Source organism: Pan troglodytes, chromosome 1 (genome assembly GCF_028858775.2).
Source record: "Pan troglodytes isolate AG18354 chromosome 1, NHGRI_mPanTro3-v2.0_pri, whole genome shotgun sequence".
NCBI classification, from domain to species: domain Eukaryota; kingdom Metazoa; phylum Chordata; class Mammalia; order Primates; family Hominidae; genus Pan; species Pan troglodytes.
The window spans coordinates 81,591,524-81,618,684 of record NC_072398.2 but is presented as its reverse complement, the minus strand read 5'-3'; the positions used below and the strand labels follow the sequence as shown (position 1 = coordinate 81,618,684).

The 27,161-nt window shown below is 45.2% G+C and overlaps 1 protein-coding gene across 17 annotated transcripts in view; it reads right to left on the bottom strand.

Annotated features, from left to right (window-relative positions):
• The window catches only part of CD247 (CD247 molecule), an 87,923-nt gene that overhangs the window by 60,321 nt on the left and 441 nt on the right, over positions 1 to 27,161 (bottom strand). For 2 of the 17 annotated variants that reach the window (XM_054673005.2, XM_054673007.1), the window contains exon 2: positions 2,796 to 2,888. The exons of the other annotated variants lie outside the window; for them this stretch is intronic. In XM_054673005.2, coding sequence (XP_054528980.1) covers positions 2,796 to 2,888 — 93 coding nt within the window. The remainder of the gene's footprint in view (positions 1 to 2,795; positions 2,889 to 27,161) is intronic. 17 annotated transcript variants of the gene reach the window in all.

Sequence of the window (27,161 nt, the reverse complement as noted above, 5' to 3'; positions counted from 1 at the left end):
GAAAATCACAAGTGTTGGTGAGGATGTGGAGAAGGAATGCCGTGCACTGTGGGTGGAAAGGTAAAATGGTACAGCTGTTGTGGAAAACAGTTTGGTGGTTCCTCAGAAAGTTAAAAATAGAACTACTGGCTGGGCGCAGTGGCTCATGCCTGTAATCCCAGCACTTTGGGAGGCCAAGGCGAGTGGATCACCTGAGGTCGGGAGTTCGAGACCAGCCTGACCAACATGGAGAAACCCTGTCTCTACTAAAAATACAAAATTAGCCGGACATGGTGGTCCATGCCTATAATCCCAGCTACTCAGGAGGCTGAGGCAAGAGAATTGCTTGAACCCAGGAAGGGAGGTTGCAGTGAGCCAAGATCATGCCATTGCACTCCAGCCTGGGCAACAAGAGCGAAACTCCATCTCAAAAAAAAAAAAAAAAAATAGAACTCTCATATGGTCTAGCAATTCTACTTCTGGTTCTATACCCAAAAGAATTGAAAGCAGGGTCTTTAAGAGATATTTGTGCACCCATGTTTATAGCAGCACTGTTCACAATCACTAAAAGGTGGACGCAACCAAGCACTCATTGACAGATGGATGGATGAGCAAAATGCAGCAGATGCGTACAGTGGAATATTATTTGGCCTTGAAAAGGAAGGAAATTCAGACACATGCTACCACATGGATGAAACTTGAGGGCATTAGGCTAAGTGAAATAAGCCAGACACAGAAAGACAAATATGGTATGATTTCACTTATATGAGTTACTTAAAGTAGTTAAAATCATAGAGACAAAAAGTAGAATAGTGGTTGTCAGGGGCTGGGAGGAGGCGGGAATGGGGAGTTATGGTTTCATGGGTACAGAGTTTCAGTTTCGCAAAATGAAAAGAATTCTAGAGACGGATGGTGGTGATGGTTGCGCAACAATATGAATGTACTTGATACCACTCAACTGTGCGCTTAAACATGGCTAAGAGGGTAAATTTTATGTTATGTGTATTTTACCAGGCAAAAAAACAAACAAAAAACCTGGAGGAAAAATTAGCAGCCTGTGCTATGAAAATTGCCTCAGGTGTAAGACAGTCTTGTCAGTATTGGAGCGTACTCACAGTTCACATGCGTGAGGGACCAGGAGAGCCGGAAGAGGTCAGCAGGCTCAGGGGGTGCTGTTAGCCTGTTTCACCGACAGAAAGGCTTAACCCCTGCGGCGCCAACTAGACCGGGAGACCTTGCCTCTCTATTATTCTCCCACTGGCTGTTGCTTATTTTGGTTAGTCCAATATTTTCCACTGCTCTCAGAGACAAAGGTAGGCAACAGTTTGCAAAATTTAGATGCTTATGTGTGCACAAAGGAAAAAAAGAAGAAAGAAAGAAAACAACAGTCTGGTGAGCTTCTGTGAAGCTTCTTAACTAGCAGGGAGGGGAATTTTCCTTTCTGGTCACGTAGGCTGTTGTCTTCGGCTTCAATTCATAAGCCACCTCCCCAGCCCCCATTAGCCCCAGGTAGGGGACATCCCATCCCCCTAAACCTCCTTCTTGAACTGACAGTTCACCCCTAGAAGGAGGTGGGAAACCACTCAGATCCATCTCAAAGGGATGCCTACCGGGGTAGGTGTGTGGGAGGAAGGCTGAGCCCATGCTGTGTTGAGGGGCCCCCCCAGAAGGTGTCAGCCTGGAGGAACATGCCCCACAGTTATAAAAGGCATCATTCCAGGAGCTATCATGGCGTCTGCTAGGGGCAGAGAGGAAGGGGAGGCAGGAAAGGGGCTGAGTATTTTGGGGGTGTATGCTTATTGTTCTACTTTTCTGTTGAAGTTATTGCAGTTGCCACCCTCAAATTTTTCCTGCCTTTCTCCACCCCCAATTTTGCCCTATTTTCCCTAATTTTTCTCCTTTTTTTTTTTTTTGAGATGGAGTGTCACTCTGTCGCCCAGGCTGGAGTGCAGTGGTGCGATCTCGGCTCACTGCAACTGCCACCTCCTGGGTTCAAGCTATTCTCCTGCCTCAGCCTCCTGAGTAGTTGGGATTACAGGTGTCCACTACTATGCCCAGCTAAGTTTTGCATTTTTAGTAGAGACAGGGTTTCACCATATTACCCAGGCTGGTCTCGAACTCCTGACTTCAGGCAATCTGCCAGCCTCGGCCTCCCAAAGTGCTAGGATTACAGGTGTGAGCCACCGCACCGGGCCAGTTTGTCTCCTTTTGTCCCATCTTCCTTTTTCCTTCTCCATCTGTTCCTTTCTGCTTCTCAGAATAAGCATCTCTATCCTTAGCTTCAAATCATAAACAACTTAGAAACAGTTACTTAGCTGAGCACTGTCTCTGTGCCAGGCCCTGTGCTGAGGGCTGACATTCATTGTATCTTTGGGTCCTCACAACAGCCATATGAGATAGGTGCTATTGTGCCCATTTTATAGTTGGGGATACTGAGGCTTAGGAAAGATAAAGTAACTTGTCCAAGATCACACAGCTGGAATGTGGCAGAGCTAGGATTTGAACCTTGACAGTCTGGCTAGAAGGGACCTTACTGATCATCTCTGTCCAAATTCTCCATAATGTACAGAAGAAAACAGGACCAGAGGCATCAAGTGATGTGTCCGAGGCCCCACAGCTAGTTAGGGGCAGTGCTGAGAACCAGAAGCTGGCCTCCTAATTCTGAGATTCTTCTTATTTAAGAAGCATTTTCCATAGGTGGGCATCTGCTAGGCTTCTTTATCTAGAATTATTAATTCCAGGAAGCATGTGCCCTGGTCAGGCACAGAATCAGCAAAAACCCCACTGGAGACCCAAAATACCCTATATGCTCTCACCATTGCAGAATCTGTTGTGTCTGCAGGTGCAGCCTCCGGGACCCAGGACTTTCTTCTCAGGGCTCTGCTGAGTTGGGTAGGGGAGGCTGGAGGCTGCAAAATGATGACAGAGCTTGGGGCTATGATCTGGACTGGGTCCCCAGAGCTAATAGGAGAAGAGGACAAGCAGGGGGACAGAACTGAGTCAGGAGACACTTTAGACGATGGAGGGCTGGGGGATGGAGGTGGCTAGTGAATAAAACACTTCTGAAGGGTCTTTGCTGCCTGTGTTGATGGCCATGATCAATTGGGATCCCCAGGGCCAGTTCGGCAAAACCTCTGCCAACAAATAGAGGATTTGTTTGATCTTTTCTGAAAGAGTCAGATGTTATCTAAATGAGGACTGGCCAGGTAACTGGAACGTTCTAGAGACTGTTGGGTTGACTTGGATTTGGGGTCAATAAACATAGCGGCTCCACTACACTAGTGTGAGGAGGACCTTGGGAGAAATCGCATAGCTCCCTGGGCTGCAGTTTACCCATCTGTGATGGTACCTCACCCTGTCGACCTCACGGGGCTGCTGTGAGGATCAGATGAGAAAATGGGTGGGGAGGAAATAATTAGTGAACAGCACCATTCAAAGCTACAGTGGTCTTATTGCTGTGTTTTCCTAATTGTATTTTGCACCGTGGCTTTATACAGCCCACGTCTCTGGATTGTTAAATGGATCAAAAAAGATCATGAGTAGTGCGTTCCTCAGCATTTTGTATCTCCTATAATTCCTGGATACAGATAAATGTTTATTAAAGAATGTGAAGGTCTCATCAAAAACCAAGCATGAGAGGCAAGACAATTATTACCTCAGATCACATACGCCTTGGATTTCAGAGCTGGAAAGAGGGTTAGAGACCTATTCCAGGACTTTACTCTACAGCAAAGCAGTCCGGGTTCCAGAGAGCCCAGGTGACTTGCCTTGGCTGGGCTGGACTCTGTTCTCTCCCCACCTAGACCTTGTGTCCAAGGAGCAGTGTTGGACCCTCAATTCAGACACAGTGGGAAGGCAGATCCCAAGGAGGGGAGGGCTGGTGGCCCAGGTGGCTGCCTGGAAGATACCATCACTTCTCATGCTGTCTTAGGTGAACTTTCAAAGTCCAGCGTAAGAAAAAGTTTCCAGCAACAGCATTGTGGTTAGTATTGCAGGCTTTGGAGTGAGACAGTCCTGGGTTTAAATCTTGGCTGTCTACCTAGTATCTATGTGGTCTACGATATGTTACATAACCTCTCTAAGCCTCAGTTTCTTCAACTGTAAAATGAGGATATCCTGAGGTTGTTACCTTACAGTTTGCTGAGAGGAATAAATGCAATAATGGACGGGTGTGCTCAGCCCAGAGCTTGGGACTGGATAAATACTCATAAATGACAGACGTGGGAGTAGTTGTTACAGTAACCTACCGGAGGGAAGAAGAGTGTGCTCCCGTTTAATCCTTATCACCTACGCAGTGCTTGGCATATAGGAGCGCAACAGATGTTTCTTGAACAAACATCACTAAGTAATGCCTACTTCTGCCCTTATTCCCCCTCAGCATGTTCCTTGCCCAGCTGCTAGAATGATCCTGCCAAAACATATAATCATGTATCTTTTCTGCTCCAAGTCCTTGACCTCCATCTCACTTAGAGCAAAATGTCCTTCAAGCTTGTTTGCAACTGTCACTCTCTCCCCAAACCCCCAGAACTCAATGCGTCTGACCTCACCTCCTACTGGCCTTCCCCTCACTCATACCACCTCTTTGCAGTTCCAGGAACATGCCAGTCTGCACTGCCACCTCCGTCTTCTCCAGGTTCCCACTTGGCTTGCTCGCTCACTTCCTTCTGGGTTTGACTAGAATGCCACCATCTTAGCAAGGACATCCCTGCATACCCTACCCAAAACTGTATCCCCACACCACCAGCCTGACACTTCCTATGCACCTTCTCCGTGTTATTTTTCTTCTCAGCATGTATCACAACTATCTATATATTTTTCAGTTTACCTCGTTTATTGCCTATCTCCGTCTTTAATTGTTAGTTCTATATGGGATCTGGGATTTTGTTGCTGCTGTGGTTCAGTTTGTTCACGATTGTTTCAAAAGCACCTAGACTGTTCCTGCTACATAATAAATAATAAATATTGGTTGAATAAATAAACGAATGAATAGCATTAGTAGTGGTGTTTGTGTGTTTGTTCATTTTGTATGGCAAGAATTGTGAAATAAAGCAGAAGGAAGGAAGGTAGGTAGGTAGGTAGGCAGGTAGTGAGTTGCTCATCACAGTAGTGTTCCCAGAAGTCTGGATTTCCATTCATCAAAGAAGCTATCGAGTGTGAGTTCTGTTGGAAGCGAGGTTGGACTAGATGATTTTGTAGGTATCACCAAATATCTGACTGCTGCACCAGCTTGAGTCTGCTGGGGTCACACAAGAATCACTAGAGCCCTGCAACCCCCCTGGTCTTTGGGTCAGTACTTGAACCTGCCTGAGAGGGGATCTGCTTAAAAGCAGCAGCTTGTCCCTGGATCCTGAAGCAAGGAGGTTTTGCATCTCTCTGGCCTTGAAGATCTCCATCCTGTGGAGGGTCTGACTCTACAGAGCAGGCAGAGAGTAGGAAGAAGGAACCTAGACGATCTCTGGCTGGGCCAAGAGAGAAATTAGCAAGGCCAGCTGACAAACTGGGCCTCCTGCATGGGGCTGAGAAGTGGGTAAGGGTTGGGAGGGAGAAGGGACATAACCAGGGATAAGGCAAGACAAGAAGTCTAATCAGGGACTGAGTTGGTTAGAAGTTTGAGGATTGTTCCTAAATAGTTATCAGCTCCATCTGTTGGACAGCAGGCTGGTGGCAGGGGTGTGGGTGATGTGTACCACATCACCTGGGAGATCTCCATCAGAAGGAGATAGTCCTGGAACTTAGGAATCTTTACGGGGAGGCGGGTGATGAAAAAAGCAGGCCCTGGAGAGCGGGGACACTGACAGTGAGGGGACACCTAGCAACCCTACTGCCAGGAGTGCATTCCAAAGAAATAGCCACAAATGTGAGCACAGATGTATGCACAGGAATGTCCACAGTGACACTATTCATAATGCGTCCAAACACGAAGCCATCTAAATGTCTGACAAAAGACAGTGGTAAAATAAATTATGGCATTTTACAGGCACTAAAGTTGATGTAGAGACATATTTCATGACAGGGAGAGATGACCATGATTTATTGCTAAGTAAAAAGAACAGTTACGAAATAAAATGCACATATCCAAGCCTAGAAGGACAGTCACCAACATACTAATCAGTCTTGGGGGTAACATTGTTTAAAATGATTTTTATTTTCTCTTTGTTCTTTTCTACCTTTTCCAAGTTTTCCACCATAAGTATGCTTTGACCTTGTAAGATATGATAAATATCATCTTTTAAAGTGTGGTGTTTTAGGTTCTCAAAGCAGAAAATAAAGTCCATTTCATTTTAAATAGGATACAGTGAAATTGCTGACTACAGGTCCTCTTTCGCTTAGTTCTCGTTTTCTTTAGTATTCTAGGGCAGGGGAGGCTTTCTTAGTGGCAAATTACTACTTTCAGGGGCAGCATTAAATAAGTAAGAAAGTAAAGGTTGTAAATGTTGTTGGTATTTGATTTGGAAACAGTATGAGTTAAAATAAGATATAGGATGAGGATGCATCCTGGCACAACAGAAAAAGCAGTGGGCTGAGAGTCAGTCCTGGGTTACAGAGCTAGAACCACAAACTCTCCACGGAACAAACTCGGTACTCCCTCTTCAAGGGGAACCTAACCCCATCCATAACCTGAATTCCACCTACAATATCTTTCTGGCTCAGCCACCAGCTTTGTGATTCTGCCATCTCCTTTCTTAGGGCCAGTGAAACAAAGGAGTCAAGGCAAAGGGGATCTCCAAGGTTCTTTACCCAGCACAGATTCCATGATGCCCAAGGGAGAAGAAAAAAGATGCCAAAAAAGCCTCCTTTACGGCTTGATCTCGGACTGTCCTGGCCGCATAGTTTACTGAGGGTCTAGACTTTTCTCCCTGGTTCCTGCTACAGATCTTGCTGTAGATGGGTGATGGTGCCATAGCTTGGTCTTGGGGACCCTGGGATGTGGCGTCTTCTGCCAGTCCTGTTCTGTTGTGTCTCCTCCAGTCCTGGCCAAAGTCAGTGGCTTCTGTTGCTGCTCACGTCAAGAAGTGCCTTCCTATCCTGCCCATCTGCTCACATTTCTATCACTGCAGCTCACAGACTTCGGTTGTCTTTCACACCCCAGGTAAGATCAACTGCTAAAACCAACAATGCCTTGACATCCTTCTACATGAATCCACATCTTCCTAACATCTATTTTGGAATGCTCAGGTCCCTCAGGAGTCAGAAGAGCAGGGACATTGGGTGAGGCCAGGTGAAGAGGGCCTCAAGGGAGCTGAAGATGAGCACAGGCTTCAGGGACTGTCAAAAGAGTCTTGCGATCAGCCACAGACAGACATGGCCACTGGCACCCTCCTCCATGGAGATGCCTCAGACACTCTATTTGGCCTTTCTACCTTTCCATTCAATCATTCATTTTTGTAAAATTTACAGTAATCGAAAACATTTATTACAGTGCTGCTATGGGCCTAGCTCCATCTGGGCCCATTACACACATTTTCTTTAATTATCCCAATGACCCTGCAAGGTAGGTAATCTTCATTTTATAAAGAAGAGCACAGTTTCAGAGACGTCAAGAAACCTGCCCAAGATCACGTTGCTGGGTAGTGATAAAGCCAAAACTTTAATTTAGGTCTGATTGCCTCATGAATCTATGCTCTTTGCACTTTCTGCTGAAACTGACCTCCCTCAACCTTACCATCTAGACAGAAATGCAGATGGTGGACACAAGAGGCACTTGCAAACCAGGGACACCCAGAGTCAACTGGTTGCTTTCCATGGTTTATGGCTGTCCTCCTTGGGAAGAACCATCCCAACAGCCATGCTCACATGGGGCTCCTGAGGACATCATTTCAGCTTGTGTCAGGAAAGTGCTTAGCAGTGGATCAATTGCCAGTCTTCTGGTCAACTTAATGAGCAAAATAAAGTCAGCCTGAATTGTCCATCATGGCCTAATCATCACGGAGTGATTGATCAACACAAATGATGACTCCAATCCACTGGTTCTCAACCAGGGGCAGATTTTGCCCCCAGGAAACATTTGGCAACGTCTAAAGATATTTTGAGTTGTCACAACTTGGGGAGTGCTACTGTCATCTAGTGGGTAGAGGTCAGGATGCTGCTAAACATTCTACAATGCACAGAACAGCCTCCCTGGTGCCCACAGCCACAGAGAATTATCTGGCCCCAAGTGTTTTAGTGCAGAGGTCGAGAAACCCTGCTCCAAGCATTCGATCAAGAGGGACTTGACCCAGCTGGAGACTAACCAAATATCAGAAAGAGCAGCTGTTTTATTTCTGGGAAATTGTTGCTAGGGTTAAACTGTATAGATTTAGCCATGACTGAAGGTGTCCACATCCTGTTAAGCTAGATGGTGGGCATTGTGTATTTTTTTCCAGCTGCCCTTATTCAAGAGTGGCCCCTGGAATTTACTTAGCCTTTCTTTGGGTTAAAATCAGGAATGGAAAATTTAACCTCTAAGAGGAAAACAAACAGAAAATGAAAAGTATGCGTAATAATGGAAGCTTAGGTGCAAATTTTAGTGCAGGGTATTCCTTCCTGTAAGGTTACTCACCCCACTCCTCCAGGCCACAGATATGCATGCACAGACTGCCCACATGTAACTGTGCAGAGGGAGAGCTTGGATTTGAATCCAGAAGAATGGAATTCAAACCCCAACTCTACTGATAACCAATCTTGAGCAAATCACTTGCCTTCTTGAAGTTTTAGTTCCTCTGTCAGTAACAGAGGCCATACCCACACATCCCAGAGGGCTGTGGATTTTTCATAAAGTAATTTACATAAAAGCACTGGCAAAACTACAAAGTGTGCCATAACTGCTCACCTGACGACAATCACACACACAGAGGGCTTCTCCTCTCTGGGGCACGTGGGTTCTCTTTATTAGATTTTTCCACATTATCACTGCCTATGTAAAGCTTCTCCTGGGTGATATTCTATTTCTTATGCTGCACTGGAGAAATATTCTCTATATCTTGAAATGGAAACACTGAACTCAACTTACTTCACTCATGACCTAAATGAGATTATTGCTTCCAAGAGGACAATATATCGCACTAAAATGAGAATGCTCAGGATGATTAGGTGGAGAGCATTTATGATGCAGCTTTCCATTCTCCATGTGATGAAAACTCGACATGACCCAATGCTTTATTGTCCTACAGTAATTCCTGTCACTTTTATCCAGACTCATATTGCTCTTTAATTCTAGCCTATTTTCATCTTCCTTAACAGGACATCAGATCTTGGCTTTCACAATCAACACAGTTTCAAAGGTTATTTATAAAATAGTTTAAAATAAAATATGCCATGCTTTGATTACAATCAGTGCTTCTGGTATGAATTAGAGAAGTGGCCTGTACACATATGTGTTGTTTATTAGCTTTTATCTGATGATCTCAAAGCACTGACACCAATTCTAACACACATGGTTTCTTATAATTACCACCCCCCTACACACACACCCATTTATGCAGGGCAGAATTATTTTGAGGACAAATGAGCTACGTATTGTGATGTGCTGTGAGTTTCTGAGAATAGAAACTCCTATGACTAAACTCTCCATGAACAGAGCAAATCAGAGAATAACAGCAAATGCTTTTATCGCTCAGGCAGCTCAATCACATTTGGTTTTCCATTTCACTCTAGCAAGAGGGTTATCGGCCTTGAGGATACCCCCCAAGAAATGTTTGTGATTTTTGTTTTAAGCTCAGCCCCTGTACCATCTGCTCACTGAGGCCAACTTCCCATCCCAGCTGTGTGGCTGCCTAAGTCAGCCTGGTGCTATGGGATGGGAACAGGCAGAGGTGGGCAGAGGCTTACAGACTCATTTTCAAACAAAGAGATGGAAAACTGGGAGTAAGGAGAGGTGGAGGTATATATGGACCCAGCCATCCGACTTCTGATCCTATTGTTCTTTTTTTTTTTTTTTTTGACGGAGTTTTGCCCTTCTTGCCCAGGCTGGAGTGCAATCGTGCGATCTCAGCTCACCGCAACCTCCACCTCCCGGGTTCAAGCCATTCTCCTGTCTCAGCTTCCCGAGTAGCTGGGATTACAGGCATGCCACCACACCTGGCTAATTTTGTATTTTTTTTTTCAGTAGAGACGGGGTTTCTCCATGTTGGCCAGGCTGATCTCAAACTCCCGGCCTCGGGTGATCCACCCGCCTCAGCCTCCCAAAGTGTTGGGATTACAGGCGTAAGCCACTGCGCCCGGCCTCCTGTTGTTCCTAACCAGGGGTCATACATACCCCACCTTCCTGCAATGACAAAAGAAAGTCAAGGTCATCCCTGTACATCTGTCTGGCCTATACATCTGTTTTGTAAACAAGCAGGTCTCACTAGAATTAACTTTTTTCTTAACTAAAACACACTCACACAGTTTTCTCTTGCAATTCAGGGCTGAACCCTTCTCCAGTTTCTCAAATGCTTATTGGCTACAGAAAGCTGCAGATAGAAATGGTCAATTCCTAGTGTCTCTTTCAAGGAGAACATATTTGCAGCATTTCTTAACTCAGAACAGAACTGGAGCCACTCACCCCACAGGTGGAGCCCTGGCAGCTGTGACCTGGAAACACAACTGTGTTTGTTCTTCCCTCACCAGCCAAGGAGACCAGAAGGCAGGAGGGGCCAGCCACAGCTGCCACCTTTGCCTCTCCTCTTGTCAGGGTCCGTATGCCACTTCAGACCACTGTATGTGGAGCCGAGATGTCAGAGCTGGAGCAGAGAAGAGGAGCACGCAGGTAGAACTGTCTAAAATCCAAAACAAGCTCTGCCGCTTGAATTGCCACTCAGATTCATTTCAAGACTACAAAATGTGCAGGCAATGTTTTTCTGAAGGGCAACCCCGGTGCTCCCGAGATGGGAGGCACCCTCCCTTCTGACACGCATTTATTCCATCTTCCGGAGATAAGGAGGGGACAGGGCTGGCTCAGCAACCCCACAATCTCCGTCTGGGCCAGTCATCTCAGCAGGTGCTTGACAGGCAACCAGGCTGGAAGAGAATGCCTCTGCAGTATGCTGGAAGTGTCCTTCCCCTAATGCCACCTAATGGCAAAGCCCTGTGCATTTATTGCATGTGAACGTGTCCTCAACACCCATTGAGCCACAGTGTGGTACACGGCCATCAGCGTTCAAAACGAATAAATTGAGCCACCCTAGAAACAACTCCCCCAGATAGTCTTGAAAGAAGCTGGGAGGCATATTCTTAGATTTAAGCAAGAAATTACAATGTTGACTCAAATCAGGATTTTTGCAAGGGACTTGTTACACTGTGCTAGGGAAGGTTCACAATCTGTCTGTACCTCTGAGGTACCATCTTTAAAAGGGTGTCTTACATTGAGTTCTTCTAGAAGCTGACCCTGAAACAAAGATTAGAGTTTAGATAGTTTATTTTGAGAGATGATTCCAGAAACCGTTGGTAGGTGTTATGGGTTGAACTGTGTCCCCTCAAAAGATATTGAAGTCCTAACACCCTTTGAATGTCACCTTATTTGGAAATAGGGTGCTTTCAGATAATCAAGTGAAGATGAGGTCATTAGGGTGGGCTCTAATCCAATATGACTGGTGTCCTTATAAAAAGGGAAAAATTGGACACAGAGACAGCCATGCACACACAGGGAGAATGCAGCATGAAAATGAAGGCAGAGATTGGGATGATGCATCTACAAGCCAAGGAACACCAAAGATTGCCAGCAACCACCAGAAGCTGGAGAGAGGCTTGGGACAGATTCTCCTGCACAGCCCTCAGAAGGAACCAACCCTGCAGACACCTTGACTTTGGACTTCTAGCCTTCCGAACTGTGAGCCAATAAAGTTTTGCTCCTTAAACCACTCGGTTTGTGGCACTTTGTTAAGGCAGCCCTAGGAAATGAATACAGTAAGAACATGGGAAGTGAGGCAGGTGAAGGAAGGAATCATTATGAGGTTAGCTACTGTGGTTAACAACTGGAACTTCATCCTGCTGGCAAGTCCCAGGAAACTGTGGAACAGCTACCTCAGCCTTACACAGGAGGGGTGGCAGCTTGCGTCTGCTCCTGCCGGTATTCAAAATGAACCGAGTTTAGGAGGTCCCCCTGGGGCATTTGTCATCAGGCTGAGGCCATGCCCTGAATTGCAAAGTTTCCTCCTCCTCCTTTTCGCATTAAATCCTACCCATTCAAATCCTACCTCCCAGGATGCTTTCCTTTAATCCTCTAGCCCAGCTTTCTCATAACTTCCTCTTAGAGCCCTCACTCTGTATTCTGCAGGTCACTTAATAGGTGTTCCCTGAAAAACCAGATGCCAAGAGGGGTGAAATTAATCTGCATTGCATTGCATAACTATATCTTCCTCCCTTCCCCCTGGGAACGTGTAATGCACATTTGCAGACAGAAGGTTTGGAAAAGTCCTGCACTTAAACAACAACAAACAAAACCCTTCTTCAGTGCACTTAAACTACTGTTTCCAAAATGTACATTCCTTCTTTTTGTAGTATAGTATTAACATCTTGCTGAACATTGATTGGGGAAGAGTGCCTTTGTTATAAACGTCACTGAACACATTGTTTAGGAGCCAGGTCCTTGGGACAAGGAAGGGTGGCACATCTGAGCAGGTGGCAACAGGGTCTGCCTGGGACCAGGAACCATGGGGCCAGGTGAGGACTTGGCCTGGAGGAGAGGTGGGCTACCAGTTAGGGTGCCAAAGGCCATGCCCCCCTACCCCCGCCTCTTCATCTAGCCTGAGATTGGGAAGTGAGGTTCAGGGATGGGGTAGGGATTAGAGTCACGGCTGGTGTTTCCTGGTTTTCTGGGGCAGAAAATCCTATTCCTACCACCAGATCTTCCCTTTGCTAATTCCCTTCTCCATGTGGCAGACAAACCTCAACTCCTCCCTCCAAGTCCATGACAAGCAAATATGGGGGAGACCCTTACCTCTGGGCTCCCGGGGTGCTGTGTATAGGCAATGTGGTTCATGGCGGGGGGAGCAAGGGCAGGCTGCCTGGGGCCAAAGGCTGGCTGTGCTCCTGCTAGCCATGGACCCCCAGGGCTGAATTCCCCACCTATCAAGTGGGGACATCAATAAAAGTGCCACAGGATTAGTTGACCTAATGCATGCAAACAGCACATAAAACAAGCCCCGGCATCACAAGTGTTCACAGTTACCACCCCTCTATCACTTTACCAGCCAGACATATCCCTCTCCTCTAGAAATGTGAGTACTTTGAGAGCAGCAACTGTAATGCAGCCGCTGACATACAATCGCTTGCTCAGAAAATACACTGAAAATGAATTAATGCGCAGCTATGTTCTGCATTTTATTTCTATCTCTGATAATATTTCTGACGATGAAATGTATGATTAAAACAGGCCCTCTTCACTAACAGGAAAATTACTTGTTTTTCTCTCACTGGTTTTAGTCTTCTCTCCCCAGCTGGCATAGCCTAACAGGACACACCATCACTAGTAAAGGCTAGTTTGCCTGCCAAGGCCTACGATCAGTGGGTCACTGTCCTTATGGTTACCATGGTCCTGGACAGTCCCAGCAGAGAAGCAGAGATGCCATTGATTTATTGGCACAAAGAGGCATTTATCTGCCTCTCCTTGTCATTAACGGGACGCTAGGGCAGTGGGGCAGTGGGGCAGTGGGAATCTCAGTTAGAATGGGCTTCATTAAAAAGCCCTTAAAAGGAAACCCTTCTAAAACCTAGCGATCAATCTTGCCTACCTTTTGGGATCTCATCCGTTGGTGAACAACTGACAGGAAAATCTGGGCGCGTCTCTATTTTTGAAAAGTTAATATATCTGTCGATTCTACAAAAATCCAATAAATGAAAATTCATACTCATGAAAACAAGTAGATTAGAAGAAGAGTCCTCACAATACCAAATAACTCACGACAGCTTTTCTTTAAATATTCTACCTATATTTACATATTATTATAAGATTCTCTTGCACAAAACCTTCCAAGGGCTTCCTCTGGTGAGTGAAGGTTCCCTTGTACATAGCTGACATTTTCTTTTCTTTTTCTTTTTTTAGAGACAGGGTCTTGCTCTGTCTCCCAGCCTAGACTGCAGTGGTACCATCATAGCTCACTGCAGCCTGGAACTCCTGGGCTCAAGCAATCCTCCTGCCTCAGCCTCCTGAGTAGATTTTTTTGTTGTTGTTGTTGTTGAGATACGGTTTACATACCATAAGACATTGTCTGAGCCTAGATATACTAATAATACATGGTATTTTTGTCACTTCTTCACTCATTAAACTTTTACTGAACATCTTTATAGACTAAAAGCACTCTGGCTAAATTTACTTGTATGTGTTTGCATGTATGTGTGTGTCTATAGCTTTCTTGCTGCCTGCCTGCCTGCCTGCTTCGTTTCTGAAAGGATTCAGGTGGAAGGCTAAATTCATCTTCTCTGGAAGGCAGCATGAGTGCAGCTCATGTGGGGCAAGGCACAAGGGCTGCCCCTCGCCCTCCGGCAGCCTGTTGCCCAGTAGGGCAGGTCAGGGCCTATGGCACAACAGGGCAAAAAATCTAACAACAATGGCCACTTGGCCTGCAGAAGCTGGAGTGGAGGGAGACCAAGGTAGGCTTCTCAGCAGCATTGACAGCTATCTGATAGGGGGAGTGGGGAGGGGTTTCCTCACTGTAGGGATGATCCAATGCCTTTTTGTACCCCCTGAAACAGTTGAAAGCCATCCCCTTCATGGACAGGATGAGCTAAGGTGGCCCAGCCACCTGCAGCTCTTTTGTGGCTGTCATTCTAGTGTAGGGTCTCATCACACACACCTGAGACCCAAGTGGCTGGCTCCAGAAGCACCATTTACTTATAACAGGGCAGCTTGTCAGCCCAGAGGACAGGCAGCTAGAGCAAGAATCAAAAGTCCTGGGTTTAAGGGCTGAATTTGCCATTTGCTTATGACATGGCAATTTCTTGATCTGTATTATTTTTCTCTAGGGCCATCATTTCTCCCCTGGTAAAATCCAGAAGTGGAACTTGAAGGTATCTATAATACTTTCCAGGTCAAATATTCCGAGATTCTGACATACCAGCCCAGTCCCACTCTGGTCACAGAAAATCTTCCCAGAGAGACGCCATCTTTCTTTTTTCTTTTCTTTTCTTTTCTTTTCTTTTCTTTTCCTTTCCTTTCTTTTCTTTTCTTTTTTCTTTCTCCTCTCTCTCCCCTCCCCTCCCCTTCCCTTTCTTTTTCTCTCACTCTGTTGTCCAGGCTAAAGTGCAGTAGTATTATCATGGCTCACTGCAACCTCCGCCTCCCAGGCTCAAGCAATTCTCCCACCTCAGCCTCCCAAATAGCTGAGACTACAGGCGGGTGTCACCGTGCCCAGCGAATATTTTCTCTCTCTCTCTTTTTTATTTTTTTTGTATTTTAGAAGAGACAGGTTTTTGCTATGTTGCCAAGGCTTGCTGTCTACTCTTCTTATCACTGAAGGTAGAACTAAGTGGCAGCACCCCTAACCCCTACCCCAGCCTAATCACGATATTGCCACAGGCCACTTCTGACTACAAAGTAGCTACACTTTACATGAGAGATGCATTCCTAAAGACTTCGCAAAATTCTGATTAATTTATCATAGGAATAAATGTAAAATCTTACATTATCTTGAATACTACAAATAGTGAGACCTTATGAATTTTTAGATTGCATTTTTTTCAAATTTACATAATTCAGAACTCCATTAAATATGGCTTATTGTAAGTTCCCTCTGATTTTTTTTTTTTTTTTTTTTTTTTTTTTTTTTTTTTTTGAGATAGAGTCTTGCTGTGTCGCCCAGGCTGGAGTGCAATGGTGTGATCTTGGCTCACGGCAACCCCTGCATCCCAGGTTCAAGTGATTCTCCTGACTCAGCCTCCTGAGTAGCTGGGACTACAGGAGCACACCACCACGCCCGGCTAATTTTTTTATTTGTTTGTTTTTGTTTTTGTATTTTTAGTAGAGATGTGGTTTTGCCATGTTGGCCAGGTTGATCTCAAACTCCGGACCCTGGGTGATCCACCTGCCTTGGCCTCCCAAAGTTCTGAGATTACAGGTGTAAGCCACCGTGCCTGGCCTGAATTTTTTTTTTTTTTTAACCTTCAAAGAGAAGGAATGGTGATTGGAGACAGAGATGATGACCCAGGGTCAAAGTTGGTGGAGAAAGACCATGGGTTTGAAGGACTCTACAGGGAAAACATGGAGAGCCAGGTGAACCAGGCCTCTTTTCTGACCCCGTAGAGAGGACTCAGCAACTCAATACTGTCTTCCTTTGTTGATCATTCCACACAGAATTTTAGATGGTTGGCCAATTAGAAGGTTAGATTTCTATTCTTTTCTTTCTTAACTGAAATTATTCCAGGCTTGAATGCTGCTATTAAATGTTCAACTCCAAATTTAAAAATCTCTAAATAGGCCAGCGTGGTGGCTTATTCCTGTAATCCCAGCACTTTGGGAGGCCAAGGCTGGTGGATTATATGAGCCCAGGAGTTTCCAAGGCCAGCCAGGGCAACGTAGTGAGAGCCTGTATCTACAAAAAAAGAAAAAATTAGTCAGGCATGATGGTGCACCCCTATGGTTCCAACGGCTCAGGAGGCTGAAGTGGTAGGATTGCTTGAGCTCAGGATTTCGAGGCTGCAGTGAGCTGTGATCACACCTCTGCACTCCAGCCTGAGTGAAGAAGGGAGACCCTATCTTAAAAAAAAAAAATCCCTAAATAGCAAATTCTCTCTATCTCTTGGCATATAGGAGCCATTTTGTGCTCTTCAAAATGGCTGACAGGAATTTTCTGAGGAAGCTATGGTCTGAAACCAAACGAGGAATTAGGTCAGCTTCAAGTCTGAGACTTTGTGTTTACAGCCATAGCTAAAAACTAACAGATGTGTCTTCCAAACTGACAAAATCAAGAAATTGTCATGAAGATCAAAAATGGCTTCCAGAATCTTACCCTCCGTGTCCTCCCCACCAGCCCCTTTGGACTGCAAGAGCTTGTGGCTATAACTCTATTCACAGCCCATTTCTGGTTTCCAAGTAGCTCCCTTTCCAACAAGAGATTACAAAGCTTTGAAAATTAGAGGCACCCCACCACTCCCACCCCAAAGAGCTATTCCGCAACGAGATGCTCCATGGAAATGGAAGGAGTTTGCTTTATAGCAGCCTCCCTCATGGAATTATAGATGGGAACATTTAACAATACAGCATTTGCAATGGGCAGGTGAGAGCTGGCTAAGTTTTTAAAGGGGATTTCACAGGCCAGGTCAGCAGGGAGATGGATGGGTGAGCGATGGTGGGTACAATTATTTGACTTTCTGAGCTGTTCTTTTGAAGCCTCTATGTTTAATAGAAAGAAAAAGGATAATCCTCTTTGCCAACCTTTTGTAGCTCAATCTTTATTGTTCCCAGTGAAACCCAAAGAAAACGGACAAGATTCATTTTGTCCAGAAAGCATTTGTGTATTTTATGTAGGTCTGGGCTTTGAAGTGTTGATAGTTAAGTGGGAGAAAAGACAAAGATTTCTCTCGACTCTGTGGAAATCAAAGGAGGAATTTCTGAAGCTCTCTCGGCTGACTCAAAAGTCCTGGGTGGTATCCCCCATATATGCTTCCTTTGCTACTAAACTCAGCATGGAAATTAGCACAGGCCCCACGCAATGATGAAAATTAGATGAGACCATAAAGAAGTGAGCCTGAAGACAAATTTAGACTTTTTTGCAAAAATTGAGAACATGATTTCCGGGACCAGGGACACTTTCTTTTGCTTATGGGCTGTCAGTCATTTAACCTTCATCTTCAAAACACTGGCCTGGCCAATGGGCTGGTTGAGCCAACCATCTGCAGGACTGTTGGTTTGATTTGGGGCACATGAGAGGTGCTTGGTAAATATTTACTCAGTTGGTAAGTCAAGTGGCCTGTCAGATGGTTTAAATAATCAGATATTAAAAATCATGGCTGGGTGCGGTGGCTCACGCCTATAATCAGCACTTTGGGAGGCCGAGGCAGGCGGATCACTTGAGGTCAGGAGTTTGAGACCAGCCTGACCAACATGGAGAAACCCTATCTCTACTAAAAATACAAAATTAGCCGGGTGTGGTGGCACATGCCTGTAATCCCAGCTATGCAGGAGGCTGAGGCAGGAGAATCACTTGAACCCGGGATGGGGGTTGTGGTGAGCCGAGATCGCGCCATTGCACTCCAGCCTAGTCAACAAGAGCGAAGCGAAACTCTGTCTCAAAAAAAAAAAGAAAAGAAATCATTATCCATCTGGTTATCTTGATGGGCAAAGTATGTCATTGGGAACCACCTTATTGGATTGTTTGCCAACCTATTCCGAGGGTGACAAAAAAAGAAGATTAAATGCGTGTTTGCCTATTTTAGCCAAAATACATAGGATGGACACTGTGGGAAGAACTGGTGAGAATTTGGGGAGCTGTTGACATTTTCCGCTGACAGATAAGTGTTCCTGAAACTATCTGGGTGCCGAGTCTCTTCTCTGGGAACGCCTCACTCTAGGGAACTATTTCTGTTGGGTTTTTGACCCTGAATTCTGAGAACAACAATTTTCCACCTGCTTGTGTCACTTTAACGCTGGTAACAATGTCAACAGTGGGTCTGGGAGATCCCCATACATCTGGGCTTAGAATTAAGGGGTGAACAGGGTTTCCGCAGGTGGGGGATGGAGTGGTGTCTGCATTCTAAGTCGGGAGAATTGAGAGGAAGGAAGCTACAAAAAAGGAAAGACCCCAGGCTTACTTGGAAGATGAGAGACCTCTGACGGGAGTCAGGCCAGACCAACCTGAAAAGTCTATGCAGCTATGAAGAAGCCACTCACACCTCTCCATGATCCGACAGAGGTTTTCTTGTCTCCCTTCTCCGCAGAATCCCCGGAGCATGATCTGTGACATCTCTGTCTTTCTGCTCACCTACTCAGAACCCAGACTGCCAGCCCTGAGTTGAAGTAACGTTTGCCCTTCCTTCTACGGAGCTGTCCTGCTGCCACCAAACTCCTCCTAAACACACACACCATACATACAAAATCACTCACTGCTGCACATAAAAACACATCCCTGCAGATGCAGGCACACATCCATCAGCATACAGGTGAGCATACAATGCACCACACACACCAACACATGCACACCTGCACATGCATGTCAGGACACACCTACAAACACACAGCACCACATGCGCCAGCATATGCCCACAGGGGGCACAGACACCTGCAACCACCAGAGCCTATGGGTAAATACATAATGGCGTGCACATTGCCAACACCCACACTGACCTGCAACCCCTGGGGCTTGGGCTCAGGCTTTTCACGTGATGGGTCACCTGGCTCAGCTGCCTTCTCCCTGCAGCAGGCAGCTCAGGCCAGTCAACCCAGGGGAACAGGTTGCAACCTCTACCCCCTCCCCCAGCCTGTCTTTTCTACTCTTTCCCCTGTCATACTTCTCTCCCATCATGCCCAGCCCAGATGATGAAAGGGCAGGTCTAACTGAGGGCTGTCATTCACATTCTGTCTTGGAGCCAGTACAATTTTGCATGGTGGGGAATTAGCAAAATACAAGAAGACACAGTAGACTCTAGTATCTACAGCAAAAGAGGGGGGTAGGGGTTTGTTAATCTTAAATGGTGATGTTGGTTTCCATTCTGAGCCCTCCTCCCCACCTGCCATGGCTTGGCAAAGGCAACAGCACCTACAGCCCATCACAGACATCCTGCTGCAGCACTTGAATACTTCCCCTCTTCCTAACCCTCCTCTCAGCCAGCTTTGGGGGTGGCCCACTAAGAGTCTCAGATATTCACATCTCCAGCTGTTTAATGCTTCATGCATTTGTTCTGAGCACCAGAAAACCATCTTTTGCTTTGCTCCAGTCAACAGCACAAGGATTTGCACTACCTGCGCCGAGCCTGCAGGTGAACCCCAGGCTAAAATATGACGTAAATAATTGTGAATAGATTATAGACATTTGTCATTCAAAGATAACTCTCCCAGTCCTGGAGGAGTTAGTGAAAAAACAAATCTCAATTCAGAGTCTGTGCGTGACGGTGTGCTGTTCTTTTAGAGAATCTCATACACATAAAACCTTTCACACCATATGGAGACCCACTCTTACCAAGCAGATTAATTACAGGCAATTTATTCAGGGCAAAACCTCTCAAATATGATTTAATTTACATTTTACTTATAACCTCTGCGTACAGTGGGGTGGTGAGCGGTGTGCATACCTGCACACACAGGAGTGGGTTGAACCGCAAATTGAGGCCCATCCCTCTCAAGAAGTTCCAAAATAGATGCATTTTCTGAAAGTAAAATGGAAACTATGGATTTATCAGCTTTGGAGAAAATGTAAGTTCTCCATTTAGAACCATGATAATATGTTCTAGAAAAACATATAGTTCTATATTAATAACCTAATATTCATACTCAGCAGAAAATGTATATTAAATGAGAATATTCAGCATCAAAATAATTATTTTTTACTGTAAAAATTGAGAGGAAAAGAGTAAATGCTTAGTAAGGGGAGTACCTTTAGAAGTAGGCTTCAGAATCCAGTCTTTGGGTATATGATGGTGTACGGACCTGGGCGAGCGGCTGCACACTGTTCAAGGTGCAGACCCTGTACAAGGGCCCCGAGAAACCATGTTTGCGGCCTGGTTCTACTCGTAGGCAAGTCACCAGACCTACGAGCCTCACTTTCTTCATTTATGAGAAGAGATAAATCCTGCTACTTTTTCTGCTATTTGCCATAGGATGGTTATGAGGATCCAGTAAACAAAGGCATGGAAACTAATTTTGCAACTGTAAAGGGATGGCTGCACTCAGAGAACGGTGGTCTGGACTAGCAAGGGTCCTGCTTGTCTTTGTTCTAATGCTTTCTATTTATTTTTTTCTCCTTGAGCCTGAAAATTAGTTTCTGAGTAGCACAAATCAAAACAGGCAAGCAAAGTGGACAGTGCAAACGCCTAACATTTTCACCACTGCAATTTGGCTGCTTCGGGCAGTAATTTGCTTTCTCTTCAAGTCTGTTCTCACCAACCGAAGTCCTTGCACGGCCCCCAATAAATCTGCAGCCGACGCACAAGCAGAAGGGATGGACTTTGTCCTTGGATTTTTCACAGCAGAGGCTCCCACTTAGAATGTTAAAAATATTGTGATAAGGTGAGAGCCCAGATTTAAAAAGTATTTGGAGAGGCAAGGAAGAAGGAAGTTCAGGCTCTGAATTCTGAGAGCCAATACCTGTGGGGTGGGGTAAGGATCGGGGGCTGAGTCATTAAATTTAAAGTCATTTAAAACTTTGTAATTTCAAGACCACACACAATTCATTTTGTAGCTAAAAGGGATGTTCAATTCTCTCATAATTTATCTCACAGATGCTAAAACTAAAGCCTAGAGAGAAATTTCTGCCCAAGTATACACTGCAATGTAATGACAGAGGAAGAAAAAAAGCATGTCAGTCCAGTGTTCCCCCATTATTGCATTGGGAAAATGATATTCTATTTTGCAGATTGGGAAACTGAGGCACACATGCTAATGGTTCTGGCTTTCCAAGTGCCTTTTGTGTTTAGGCACTTCCGAATCAGATCTCCACTCCACAGTCCCCTGCGTGAGGAGGCACCATTGCCGCCATCTCACAGAGGAAGAACAGGGCTCTGAGGTGGGGAGGGGAAGGCGGCTCAGGACTTCTGGCTCCAGAGCCTCCTCTCCTTCCACCATAGTGCCTGCTCCAGAGGAGACACAAAGGCTTGGAAATGGTAACAGAGAGTTAGAGAAACATTTTCTTTCCTTGATGGGATTGTTTTCAACAGAAGTCTAGAGCATCCTGCAAAATGCTGTTTTACTTTAACCTATTCTTTCAAATGTCATTCCTGGATTTGCCCAAGAAAGTAACAAAAGCTACATATGTAAAGATTTTCTTGTAGGATTAGCTAAAATAACAAAAATCAGAAATAGTCCAAATGTACAACAATAAGGAAATAGTGAAGAAAATACGGTGCATGGATGCTATGGAAGCTTACATAGCAATTAAAAACAATCACAAAGGCTAAACGTGAAAACAATGCTTACAATAAAATATTAAGAAAAAAAGCACTTGAAACTTTTTTATGATATGTTTTATGTTTTGATTATGATATGACTTATGTTTTTATGATAACTATAAAAAGATAGTAAAATTTTTTACACTTGTAAAAAATGTTGGATTGGAATATAAAGAAGTGAGAATGCAATATTATTGGGCTGGCTTGTTAGGAATTTTGAAAAAATTTTAATTAAATTTTAACTTCTGTCAGTGATTTTTATATCTTTACTAAAATATCTCAAACTAAGAGAACAGAAAAATGTTGGCTACCTGAAATATTTATTTAGTAACCTGGATCAAACCAGACTAATAGTAAGTATCTTGCTTTTTTTTCTTTCTATATTTTGAGGAAACTGGGTGATTGGATACTGTGGTTTATACTATAATCCAGTCTTTTTCTACCTGATGCCTTTCATTAGTTTATTTTTAGTTCATTAGTTAACAGTCTCCAACAGTGTTAGCCTTGCTTATTTTCCGCTTTTCTCCAGTGTTAAAGCCTAATCAGAAAAAATGAGCATATTCCTTTATTTTTAGTTATAATGTTAGTTGAATCATATGAAATTATCCTTTTTGTAGATCTGAAATAAACAAATAGTGGAAATTTCATATGGTCCAACCAGAAAACTTTAATAATGGCAGGGTTTTATCTTAAACCATCCTTACAACTCATTTCAAATAATTCTAATCACTCAAACTGCCCTGTCCCCTCCACTGGTTTAATTTCTGGTTTTTGTTTTGTTTTTAAAATAACATTGTTTAATACTACATTCTCTAGAGGAAAGGTCCAAACAATGCCAATTCAATATACCCACCAAATAAACCATTAAAGTTAATTTAATCATATGAAAACATCTAGATTTCCTTCATTCACTCACCTTTTAATTCATTCAACAATTCTTATTTTATTTTATTTTATTTATTTTTTTGAGATGGAATCTTGCTCTGTCGCCCAGGCTGGAGTGCAGTGGTGCAATCTCGGCTCACTGCAACCTCCGTCTCCCGGGTTCAAGCGATTCTCCTGCCTCAGCCTCCCAAGTAGTTGGGACTACAGGCACGCGCCACCATGCCCAGTTAATTTTTTGCATTTTTTAGTGGAGATGGGGTTTCACCACATTGGCCAGGCTGGTCTCAAATTCCTGACCTCAGGTGATCCACCCGTCTCGGCCTCCCAAAGTGCATTCAACAATTCTTATTGATAATTATTGCACATTGACTCTGCTCCAGGTACCATGCTAAGTGCTGGGTAGAGCTGTGAGCGTGACAGGGGCGTCTTTGTTTTCAGGGAACTTAAAGTTGTTTTTTAGACCGGAAGACATACTACGTACATGCGCTGACTAAAGCGATCATTTTGTTTTGATTAACAGGCCTAATGACCGGTTTAATTTTTTTTTTTAACCAAATTGAATGTTTGCTCAAAGTGACGAACACCATCACTTTAGTGTTAATAAAAATTAGCCTTGGCCAAAGCAGAGCTAAGAAATTTATTTTGAACTATTTCCGGTATTTATTAAATCAGTTATCTGACCTATATAAGGTCCTAAGCCTTAGATAAATAAGGCTTGGGAGAAACGATTCCCAAAGTGCGTGTTTGGACAACTCTAATCTAAGAGAGTTCCCTCAGGGCAACTGGACCCTTCTAAGTAAAGCACAAGACACAATGCTGGGTAACTTTTGACTGGAAAAGTATATATCCAACAATAATTACATGTATTTTTTTAAAGAACAAAAGCAAAAATACAAAGAATTTAAAATTAAATACAGCAGTGGTTATTCACCTAAGCCAGAGCTCCCCAGGACCGTTTCTGGGGGATGCTTAGCAGAAGCAGATGTGATCTCCAGGCTAGTAAGCCTGAGAAACGCTAAAATTGAAAAATGAAATAGCTCATTTGGATGAGCAGAGGTAGGCGATTGGAGGGCGAAACAATCTGATGGTGAAAATGGCATTGGTGAAAAATTTGTACTGGTATCACTTAAAAGCTTGCCTCACATTCACTTCCCAGCAATTTTAGCAAAGATTTAGTGTTCAAGAAGTTTGCATTTAGATACTCAGTCGCTGTGCACCCACAATAGCCCTTTGGCTTCAGAATCTAGGTGGCCACCCGGACCAGTGATGACTGGGTGGATTTTGTTTCTAATTCCTTTCAAAGTGATACTTTGAAAAACTTTTGTCTATTAGCCTTATCTAAGATAGCTAAAATGTCAGTCTCCACAGAGGCAAAGTAAGTGGCACTGAGAAGTAAAAAAATCCAGCCAATCCCCCTGCCCCCTATTTGTGGAAATGGGGCACAGCCCCCATCTTGCATATATTTTTTCAGACATGTTTTTACTTCGGGAGAATATTCCCCTACAGAGTAAGTATCTTTAAAAAATGAAAATGGTGGATGTAACAGTCATCCTATGACCAGCCAGAGCTTTGCTGCTTGTTCACTATCGGGCCTACCTCTGCAATCATTGTTATGTTTCTGTGCTGGTATGGGTGTGCCCAGAAATCAGAAGAGGGATGAGTTGGATTGCAACAGATGGAGAAAATGCCCACTGCTGCTTCATAACATATTGAAAGCAAATTAAGAATCCCAGCCATGGATTTCCATCTCCTGTTTTTGGGTTTTGAGAACAAGAAGACAGTCCAAGATGTAATAATAGTAATAGTAAATACAATTTTTACTTATTGGCTGTCTACTATGTATTGGACACATTACATTACTTCTCATTGTCACATCTCTGCAAAGAAGGTATTACAAGTCTTTCTTTAGAGGTGAGAAAACTGAGGCCCAGAGAGGTTAAGTAACTTGCCTAAGGTTGCACAGCTAGGAAGCGGCAGCACTGGGACACTACCTGAAATTAGCCTGGCTCTTTCTACCACGTCCAGCCACCTTCCTAAAAGCAGAGCCACTCACAAGCCTGGAAGCTTTGCATTTCCCAAGGCTGCATTTCAGAGCTCCATCTCCTCACTGATAAAAGACAAACACCACACTGACCGCTGGGTGCATTCTTGGCTACTGCAGAGTAGGGAGTTAGAGGCACTGAGGGCTCTGCAGGCACAAGTGTGCCCATGCCACTAGGCACGCCATCTTAGGATCTTCTGGCCTCAAGCCCTGGTGACTGTCTTGGTAGATTCTCTCTCAGGGAGGCCTCCTCATGTGGACAGACCAGGTCATCATTTGCTTTGATCCTAATAATCTGGGCATTTCCAAAGAAATGCAAATGCAACAGCTTAGTAAAAAGTAGACATTTTAAAAGGGATGTATGCAATGGGTCACTTAACTGAGCAAGAAAAGAGAGAAGACCTGACAGAAATTCTATGAGCGGCCTTTCCTCCAGGGAGACTGTGGAGGTGTCCCCTCAGGCAGCAAAAGCACCATCGCAGCCCTCGGTGTCGAGGCCTCTCTGAGTCGCGCTTTGCCTTACCGTACCTCGTTTCTGGGCTAGGATATTTTGAAAAACTTTTGTCTATTAGCTTTATCTAAAATAGCTAAAATATCAGTCTCCATAGAGGCAAAGTAAGTGGCACTGAGAAGCAAAAAATCCAGCCAATGTGCAGTTTTCTCCTCCTGCCCCCTATTTGTGGAAATGAGGCACGGCCCCCATCTTGTCTGCTGGGTGGGGTTCTGTTTACCACGCTTGGCAGCCACCGCCACCCAACAATCTTTCATTTTTCTTTCTAACTTCACTTTGCCCCTACCTTGGTCTCTCCAAGCCAAACACAAATGGACCAGTGAGGAAACTGCAGGTAAAGACCCTGAAAGGTTATATGAGCTCCCTGGTGCGGTGTCTCAAGCCTGAAGCTCAGAGGCTGGAGCTATTGCCCCTGGCTGTCTCCCCTGAAGTCACTAAATTCCAGCGTTCTGGGTCCCCTTGTCCCCAGCACACAAGGATGGGCTGCTCTGAGCAAGCTCAGGCACCCTCACTCTGCCACACTGTGTGTGTGACTTAGACCCCACAAGGCTTTTCTGAGAAAACAGCTGTGACCTGACAGAAACCCCTGCAGCTGCACGGGCCTCAGAATCCCCCGAGGCGCTGGCCCGGGCTGTGCCTGGCTCCCTGGTGGGAGCAGAAGTGCCCATGGCCTCTCCTGCCCTCCCAACAGGGCCCCTAAACAAATTCCCACACCCAGGTGAGCTGCCAGGAGCGATCAGGTGGGCCGAGGACATTTGCTTGCTTCACCTTCCCTGTTTCTTTAGATTGAAATTCAGCCTGCCCCACTTCTCAGGAAGATGCCATGAGGCCGATCCCCCTGAGCAGTTGGTCCTGTCCTCTTTTCACTGGTTTTCTTCCTCATTACCTGGGCTAGAAAACATGGTGGAAGCTAAAGGCTTGCAGCAAAGCTGAGCTCCCACGATCGGGAATGAGGTGAGGAGCAAGCACTCTTGTTGGCTGGGCGCTGCTCGTGGTGGTGACTTAACCAGGCACATCGTCTCATCTGCCCCGTGTTCTGTCAATGCCGGACCCTCTGGCTGGGCTAGATGGCCACCTAAGGGGCAGGCTGGGGTGAGTCACGGAGCCTGGGATGGTGCGTCACCCGGCAGTCCCAGGCGTGGGTGTGGGGACAGCCATGACAAGGCTGAGCCTAGACACGGACGCTTGGCCATGAGGTGGCGAAGGCGCTGTGGAGGCTGCCACCCGGTGCTTCCTGCCTGTGCCCCTCTCCTCCTTGGTTACCCCACTTACTCCCGGGCCCATTGGAGTGTTTCAGGCCATGACCTTGACTGACCAACAAAATCTTCTTTGTTGGCAAAGGAAGAAAGAAAGGGGCTGAGTGACGGAGCCAGCCAGAGGGTGAAAGAAGCGAAGGGACTAGAACGTCGCAGCACGAAAACATGGCCTGGCTGACATTTTCCGATCCTGTCCAGCTTCTGTGAAACACTCCCTCTCCGTTTCTCTACCCTGGGCCTGCCTCGGTTGCTCTCTTGCTTCCTTCTTCCTTCCTCTCTTATCACTCGAAAAATCTGTACCTGGAGGAGCTGAGTATTCTAGCAGCTGGCTCTGAACTGATGCCCAACTCGGCTGTGACGGAGCAGATGCCAGCACCGGGCCGGACCCCTCACTGCTCACTTGCCCACTGATTTGAGGAGGGCAGGATTTGAAGGAGACCCCAGCCCCTCACCACCCTCCACTACCCACACCCACTCCCCTACACATACACAAAGAGTT